We start from the raw sequence: 9,119 nt of genomic DNA, 5'->3' as shown, positions 1-9,119 counted from the left end.
CCTCCACCAGTGCGATCAATTAATCAATCGCAGCAGTTTTACAAGCCTTATCTCTAAAGTTGCCTATGCCATAAATGTCCGTGGATGGATGCTTATGGAGGCAGAGGCGCTGTCCAAGGTACTGCATTCAGCCCCTCCCCGGTAGACATCACTGAGAGACACGTGATACGCTCTGTCTGTGGCTCCTGACAGTCGCTGGATAAGCTCAACAGGGAAACCAGATTGCACCTTCTCTTCCACAAAGATAACTGGATTTTCGTCCCGCGCTCCCCATCTCTATACTCCATCCGGCTGCTTTCATTTTCTCTTTAGTTGTGTGTTTTTTTTGGTTTCTTTTTCTCACCGGGAAACAAACTTGGAGGACGGAATATTGAAGGTAATGTCTTATACCACTAAGCCTGTGAGGTTTTTAGTGGAGTTAAGAGTGAAAGTGGACCCGTCTCCTTCTCTCTTTCTCTCCCTCCCTCCTTCTCTCTCTGTGATGCTGTGATTCACTTGAAAGCGGATCTTGATGTGAAGGTTTCGCCAGAGTGGATTTTTTGAGGTACAGGCTCTCAAACAGACCGAGAATACGCGGACAGTCGTGCTTTTACAGGAGCTCAGCCCGCCGTGTTTTGCATGAAAACGCATCTCTTGTGCCAACTATTTAGGGTCCCGTAGAAGTAAAGGTGTACGCGCAAAGGTAAAAAACAATAATAACGCCTCATGTTGTTTTTGTAAGGATTTTTATAGTTGTGAGCGGGTGAAAGAATGCTGCAGATATGGGCATAAAATAACCCTCTAATTATAGTGCGCCCTTTACAGCTGTCATCCAGGGGAACATGTTAAGGTATTATTGATGACATGATGTCCCGTTTTGGTGAAATGCAGCCAGTGAAACGCAAAATTCCGCTGAGGATTACCCCATATCTTATTAAGCATGGTGATCACTTACTGGGATTCATTGCATTTGCTGTTTGTGGAGATGTTCCAGTGTGTTTAAAGTGCGGTGCATAAGTAAACCCGATCTACATTCTCCTCTTTGAAATGCAAACTAATTGCGGAGGTTTAAAATCTGCTTATTTTTTATGACATCAATATTTAACGCGTCTGGTGTTTTGAAGGAAAATCCGTCTCATGGTCCAAAAAATAGTGACGAGGCAAATATTAGGAAGAGCACATTTTAGGGGTCTGGCTGAGACCCAGTGGCAGCCCCGACTGGTTCGTCGTACACAAACCAACCATTGTGAATCAAATGACGCACTTTTTCCTCATGTCAGGTCTTCAGGAGAGGGCAGGCCAGTGAATAGCCTACTGTATATCGGAATGCTGCTGATAATGGTCATGCACGGCTGCAGAAGTTGTAACGAGTGAAAGCAAGAAGTGATTTTCCTAAGAGAAATAATGAGAGTTGGAAATCAGCGGGTTGCTTTTTTTTTTTTTTTTTTTTTACTTTGGTGTGAGACTCTGTGCAGGGATTGTTTGTAGACGTGCGACCATTTAGGTGCGAGGCTTTATTATCTTTATTTACTGATGTTTTTCTTATGCATATGTGCACGCTTTTTTTGTATCTGCGAAAGATTGCATGTTTAGGCAATGTTTCCGACACACGAGATGAAGTCATGCGTGGATTCAGTGATACTGTCTGTCCACTGCTGCTGTATAGGCTTCCTGGAAAGCCCTGGTGATATTCATCTATTGATACGCTCATGTTTGTTGCAACAAAGGCCTTTCTGGATATAAGTGCCTGATTGGCTGCGCTTCTGCCTCAATCATAGTATTAACTCTGACTTTTGATTAAGGCTTTGGCCAAAGTGGATTTGGAAATGGATATGGTGAAAGCGCTGATACTGTATTAAATTTGCTTTTCTTTTGCAGAGAGCTTTTTGGACTGAGGAGTGCTTTGACAGACAGACTGCTTCTTTTTGCTGAGCTTATCAGCCAACGTGTCTCCATATGGCATTTTTTCTCATTGCTACGGAGGATGCAGGGTGAAAAGCCCCGAGCAAGGCTTCCAGTTACCCGCCAAAGAATGCTGGCATGAACATGAAGATTAAAGCTGCCATTTCAACTCAAGTGAAACCGTGCACACACTAACTGGCACCAGAAGGGACTGTTCCATAATTACATAAATTAGACCGAGTGTGCCCAATGGATATTTGAATCCCTGTCACTTTGCTCTAAATAGCCATGGCAGAGAGGACCTTTAAACAGTTCAAATTATTTTGGCGCGAACAGTGAGAGGTTTGGCCAGTGGCCTGGACAGTGTGAGGTAATGGTATTTGCTCCAGGAAATAAGTGTTGGCCAAGCCTATTGCTATGCAAATATAATATAGCATTTAACCTTTTGTCTTACAATGCATCAGCTCACACTTGTTTATCAATGTAGACAGTCACTTATATGCCAGTCTACTCTCTCTCAGTCGACCCTGTATATTTCTTGCTTAAACAAAGGTTCTTATAAATAAATTCAGCCCGATAAGTCCCTGTCCACCTGCACAGATTTTGTGATCACACAATGGTTTTACAAAAGCCACATGGTGCCCATATCATATGGGTTGGGCTGCTCATTTGTTGCTGTGTAGAAATAGGCACTTGTCTAGAATTTACAGGTGCTGAGGGCCAGTGGGCTCGATTTCCAGTGTGGAACGCATGTTGCGAAAGTGAAATGAGCTTCAATATGAAAACAAAGAGCTCCCACGGGCTGCTAGTTTACTTCGACGATGAGGGATTTTGTGACTTTCTAGAACTCCTCATACTGAATGGTAAACTCAGCCTTCGCTTCTCGATCTTCTGTGCCGAGCCTGCGACCGTCGTATCTGACACGGCGGTCAACGACAGCCAATGGCACGCGGTCACGATAAGGAGAAACTTTAAGAACACAACCCTAAAGGTGGACAATGAGACGAAATGGGTCGAGGTGAAGTCAAAAAGACGGGATATGACTGTTTTCAGCCATTTGTTTGTTGGTGGAATACCACCGGAGTTACGATCTGTGGCGTTACGACTCACATCAGCTGCAGTCAAGGATCAGCTACCTTTCACTGGATGGATAACGGACATAAAGGTCAACAACACGGAGTCTGTCGTGATCGACAGTGAAGGGGTCTTAAAGGACCTCTGCGGTTCAGCCAACATGTGCTTAAATGGAGGAGTCTGCAGTTTGATTAACAACGAACCAACATGTGACTGCTCTCAGACGGGGTTCCAAGGAAAGGACTGCAGTGAAGGTAAGACATCTGGATTCAGTTCAGACATACAGTCGGTGCAACATAGCCTCTGTACCCTTGCAGTCAGCCGCAATGTGGACTGATCCAAACAAAATCAGGTACCCTATTGTAATTACCATCAGTCCTAAATTAATGCATTCCCCGCCTCTATTTGGCTAAAGTCATATGTTTGTTTTAGTCTGACGATGTGTATCATCGATCCGCAATACAGTTGTTTGTAATGAGTTAATCTCCTGCAAGGCCTCATTAGCAAAACATGCAGGTGTTCTCCATCCCCCAAGGTGTCTTCCATTCTTATCAAACAGGTCCATGGGGATTGGTTGACCTATGAAACATCATCTCCAATGGCTTACCTCAAATGCAAGAGCAGGAGTAATCATCTCCGAGTTAGATGGAGTAAACATGAATGATGTCATTGATTTAAAATGTACATAATTGACTCTTATAGTTGGCAACAGAAGATTGAGGTTTTTGTATCAGTTGATAACAGAGTTCTTATTAATGAATTGATACTTTAAGCTCACCACATTATGATATCATTATCATATCATTAACAAGCAGCAACAAACTGTAACTGTAGAATGACTGAGCCACTGCTTCCCCTTAAAACTGTGATCCTAATTGATTTAATCATTCTAACAGATTAAAAAAAATATCAGCCGTGTAATGCAGCAGAATTAAATAGCGAGAGAACCAGCTAATCAATACACAAAGAGTACATGCTGTTCTTTGAGGTATTGAGAATAGTGTCACTCTTTCCGTTGCCAAATATTGCGCTCTGAATATCCGGATACTCTTTTAGTTCTCATCCTTAGTGTTGTTTGTAATGACAGTGTATCAGCATTCAGGGTATTGAGTGCAGAGCTTCCCACAGGTTGGCAGTTTACTGCTGTGGTGGGGAGGAGCAGGTCTGTTGGTCAGGCAGAGTGTCGATGGGGGAGGGGTGTGAGTGTGTGTTGTTTTTAATAAAAATCATTTTTTTCAAGTTAAGTCAAACACTGATGGACTCTTTTTAACATATGGTTGAATATACAGAGAGCATAATTTACATCACATTTCATATGCTCATGTATCTTTATTCAAGCACATACATCTTTTATTAACAATTAGCTCATTAGGCCAGCGTTGGATATCTTACTACTGCAGCATATGATATTCCCATCTGATTGTCATTAGTCATTGAGGCACATATGAAATACCACTAATTAAAATGCCCTCTACACACTGTGTAATCTATGTTTTATTTTCTGCTGTATTCATGTTCTGTTGATGGTGTTAATACAACGGCAGGCAGCACAGGGTCTTTTACCAACCTCATGCACTGACAGAATGAATGATTGTTGCTGTAGTTCACTAACAGGCTTTCAGTGTTGGGCAGCATTAAGTATTTGTTTGTTTAAACCACTGCACATCAGTGAGAAATAGCAGGCGTTATTGCCATACTGCATCAAAGCAACCCGAATAAATCTAGATTCAGAATTAACTGTTGCAGTAAATATATTTTGGACTTGCCACCCAAATGGTATCATTGTTCTCTTTCTTGCTCTTTTTGAGTACAGTCTATAATCACAAGCCTTTAATGTTGTAATTAGTATGTGTTAATTGCACTAACATGCTATGTCCCATTTAGGATATTACTGATAATTACAGAAATAACTTGCCAACCTGTCAGGTGGTTCACAGTGAGAGATCAGTTTGCAGGTTGCATTTGGCACTGGTACGTTTGTTGATTTCACTTTGGCTATTTTTTGTTTTAGCCACCAGATTTAAGAGTTTATTTTAATGTACAAGAGCCCACTTGGCATTTTTCATTTGCTGTTAGGTGGAGAATCCAAACAAGAAAAATACCTCAGCCTCCTAAAAAGACTCTTTTTGAAAATCACAGTGCATCTTCACTAAATATATGGCAGCCATCTTCTTCCATGGTACGTAAAATGTAGCCTGATTAAAGGTCATCTCAGGAAAGCTGTGATACTCTTGTACTTAGGAAACTAATACAATGAATTGCTGATGATTTTTAACCCTTGCATGCACAGTGTCCACCACAGTGGAAGCCATTTTGAACCCCTTCATCTGTAGTACTATATCCCATCCACCAGGTTACAGACCCCCGATGTGTTGTCTACACTTCCATTTAATTTCTATCCATGTGTTCATTTGAGATATTGCATCATGAATTCAGAATGGTGGAGGGAAAATGAAATGCACCAAGTACCTCAGAAATAATTGTTAAATATTTTATTCTCAGAAAATTAGACATGTAAATAACATATTTTTTTAACTAAATAAATTTGTTAGAAATATCTTTATCCAGATTTTAATATTCTTGTACATTTTTTTCCCATGACTGAAAATTCTATCCACTCCAATGGATGCGCCAAAGGGTGTACACCTGTGTCAGTGCTTTAGACACTATGCATCTATGGTATAAAAAGTCATTCAATGAAACTCAATATAGGTCTTTGTTGTTATGTGTTTTCATACCATTTGCTCCTAATTTAATTCCATAATTACATATGGTTTTTTGAGTTCCATTGAAACACTTTTCATACTGTTGATGCTTGGTGTCCACTGCACTGGACAGATATGTAAATCCTCCAAAATGAAAAAACATCAGAAAAAAAAGTTAGTGGCATGTTTTTCACTTGTTTTAAAGAAAAGCAAACATTTTTTTAAAAAAAAAGTATTACTTTTTAATTTAATAATTGATGCATGACAGGGTTTTATTACAAAATGCATCTGCAATTATTTGTTGACAGAAGTATCTCATTATTTTTGACAAAATATTTTGTGCTTTTGTTGAGGAAATTACACCCTTGACACAAATTCTGGGAATTAAGCATATTTATTTCCACATGTAAAGATTAATTATGAAGCATGACTAAGTGTTCTGCCTTCTTACTTATTTTCCAAAAACTCATTCCCAAATATCAGCTAATATTATTTGCCTGAGATGAGTTGGGTCAAAGCAAATTAGTATGAAGGATCCTACCTGTCACTCAAGAACACTGGAGGAGGATTACTGCACAGCAGACAAATTCAAAATGATACAGACAAACATTAATTACATTACCTGCAAAGTTATTTTAAAAGAAAAGTGAGATAAAAATATTTGAATATTGTTCAAACAATAAAACACTGGTTTAAAAAAAAGGGAAACTTCCCCTCAATACTATAATTTTGTACTATAGCTTAAAGTATTAGTGCTCAGGGTTTTGTTTATGGGTGGCTCTAAATTTAATAAGACTTTGAAAATGAAATTAGCATGTGCTGTTATATGTCTGTTTCTTGTGCCTGAGTGTCATTAATAAAAAAATAAATAAAAAAAAACTGTAGGAAAAGATTAAAACCTTTACGTCGGGGTGGCTTCTGATGTTAATAATTTTATGGCCATGAAAGAACTAATTGGTAATGTTATTGCAGTGTTAAGATGAATGATGTAAAAGATATAATCTTTGTGCTGCATGAAAGACGAGCAGTTATTGTTTCAAGAGGTCCATGTAATGAATATAGCATGGTAATTTGGACCAGGTCCATTATAGTTCATGAGTATGATAATGAAAAAGAAAATCATAAAAATATGGTGTAATCACTTTAAATGTTGGATGTCTATATGTACACGTACATGGGAGTTGGTTGTCTCATGCACTAGTGACTTGAAGTTTGATGGGATGTACTCTGGACCTGTTCGCTTATAAATCTCAAACAAATATATTCATGATTGAATTAAGTGTGTCCTTGTTATAAAAAACAAAACAACTGTAAAGACATAAAACATTTGAGACTCCCAGTATCACACCGTTCATCCTAATTTTAGGTGCTGCGGTGAAAGTGACAAAGGAGTCAATCCCAGATTTAGAACTCATTTTGTGAGTTCCAAGATGGTGGGTGAGAAAAGCACTCAGAAAGAGAGCAGCATCTTAAACTCACCCTGAAGGTCTCTATTGAATGTTGTGCATCTGCTCGCTTATTATATATATCTTGCCTGAATTACCACGTCAAACCATGGGAGAGAAAATACAGGTTATTAAATGGAAGTCATTAGATTCACAAGATCACACAACAGAAGCCTCAAAGACAAACAGGCAATATGTCAGTAGAGATGTCTGCTGCCATCACCCCAGACAGCCAAAAAGCACAGTGTGAACTGTAAAACTCCTCTCAGTCTTGCTCTTGCTCTGCTTGATGGAATTACGTAAAACATACAAGCAGGCTCAGTTATTTTCTTTTGCACAGTCGACTAATGGTGAGTGTAGCTTTGAGTTTAAAAGATTTCCCTCATGGCTGTTTTCAGAGGCAGTGCGTTACGTTATCGTCTAAATTTTCTTGTCCATAGATAGCTGACAGGTCTGACATGTCTCGTGGGGCTGGTCTTTTATGGAATAAAAGCAGTAGTAGTTGGGTTTTTTGGCCACTTTAAGGCAGCATGTCAACCTGGAAACGCAATACTGATAACTACAGCTTTATCATATTCAGTTGTTAAGGCAAACATGGTAGCAAACGGTTGCGTAATTAGGCTATATATCAAGTAGACACAAAGCAACATTAGCATTAATTTCCAGTTGCCCAATGCATTTAATTGTGACATTCACTCTTTTTGTAGCTCAGTTTTGGTCTCCACCAACTCCTCAGGGAAATTCTGGCTCTGTAGCTGCTAAATGCTTCAGCCTGTTCACTAGCTTGCTGCTATTGTTGCTAATGCTAATGGTGTTAAATGCTTGGCAGGTATCATACAAGGGGTATATCAAAGTACTGACAACAGCTGCCCCTGGTGTTGGAAATGGTCCTGATTAAAGCAGTTAGACTGAACTAAAGCAGGATTTATACTTCTGCGTCAAATCGACGCTGTACCTACAGCGTAGGCTCTGCGTCGACATAGAGCCCACTCTGTAGCCTTGTGTGCGCCTCCCTAGAAATGTAACTACACGTCGTGGGGGCACAGACCTCCTGTCTGTTTCTGTAAGCTGAAACCATTTCCCTCAGTGGAAACAAAGCTTTTATTTACTTTAATTTGACAGATAAGAAACTATAAACTATGAACACAATAAAGCCTCCACAAAATAGTATTTTAAGTCTTGTGTGTGATTTGTCCTGGCTTCATATGAGCAGGGGAAATCTCCGCTATTTGCTAGGCTAATTTATAAAATGTAAATTGGCATAGGCTTGTGCTAATAACATTAGCATGTTATTTTTGTTTGGAAAACGTGTTTAGTATGACAGTTGTTTTGTCAGTGAACCTTGTGAGCTTTAATGGAACTGAAGTTTGTAACATTACCTTTGTTAAATGTTGCTGTTGTACCTGGCTTCATACAGTATGAGTAGAGGAAAAGTCTCCTAGCCGCTAGACTAATTTAAACAATGTAAAATGCCATAGGCTTGTGCTAAAAACATTAGCATGTTGTATTTGTGGTAAAAAACAAAACAAAATGTGTCAAAGACAAATTGTCGCTGTTAAGCCTTTTTTAATGTTTGTTTTGGGTGTGTACTGAATCAACTCAACTTTGCCAACTAGTGTTTTGGACGTGTAACTGCAGAGTGACACAGACACACCACCACACAAATATAAATGCTCACAACGTAGGCCACCTGCGTAGGCTACAATGTAGGCTCTGCATAGAGCCGACGTACAAGTATAAATCCAGCTTGAGATGTTAAAGCTTTTGGTTGTAAAAACGAAACAATGAGCTGAAAGACACTATAAGTCCCGTACAGCTGAGGGGAACCACACAGTTGGTTGATGACTCTGTGGGTTTGTTACTACAAACAGACCCACTCACATAACATGTCATCCTATATAAAAATAGTGATCAGTGCAGCTCTAAATCTAGCTCCATGCTTTCAGATGCAAAAATTGGAATGTCTGGCCTTGGCGTATTACATCACTTCCTGTGTCTGCTTGTAAGTAACAGT

General features: G+C 39.5%; 1 protein-coding gene across 1 annotated transcript in view; it reads left to right on the top strand.

Moving 5' to 3' along the window:
• The first annotated feature begins 2,628 nt into the window (after nucleotides 1-2,628).
• LOC126406699 (neurexin-1a-like) overlaps nucleotides 2,629-9,119 on the top strand; it is a 285,366-nt gene continuing 278,875 nt past the window's right edge. The window contains 2 exon segments of the mRNA XM_050071161.1: nucleotides 2,629-2,790; nucleotides 2,793-3,209. Of these exon segments, the coding sequence (XP_049927118.1) occupies nucleotides 2,742-2,790; nucleotides 2,793-3,209 (466 nt within the window). The 5' untranslated portion in view covers nucleotides 2,629-2,741.

This window comes from Epinephelus moara, chromosome 19, assembly GCF_006386435.1.
Source record: "Epinephelus moara isolate mb chromosome 19, YSFRI_EMoa_1.0, whole genome shotgun sequence".
Classification (NCBI taxonomy): domain Eukaryota; kingdom Metazoa; phylum Chordata; class Actinopteri; order Perciformes; family Serranidae; genus Epinephelus; species Epinephelus moara.
Note: the sequence above shows the minus strand (reverse complement) of the source record. Positions and strands in the feature narration are given on the sequence as shown.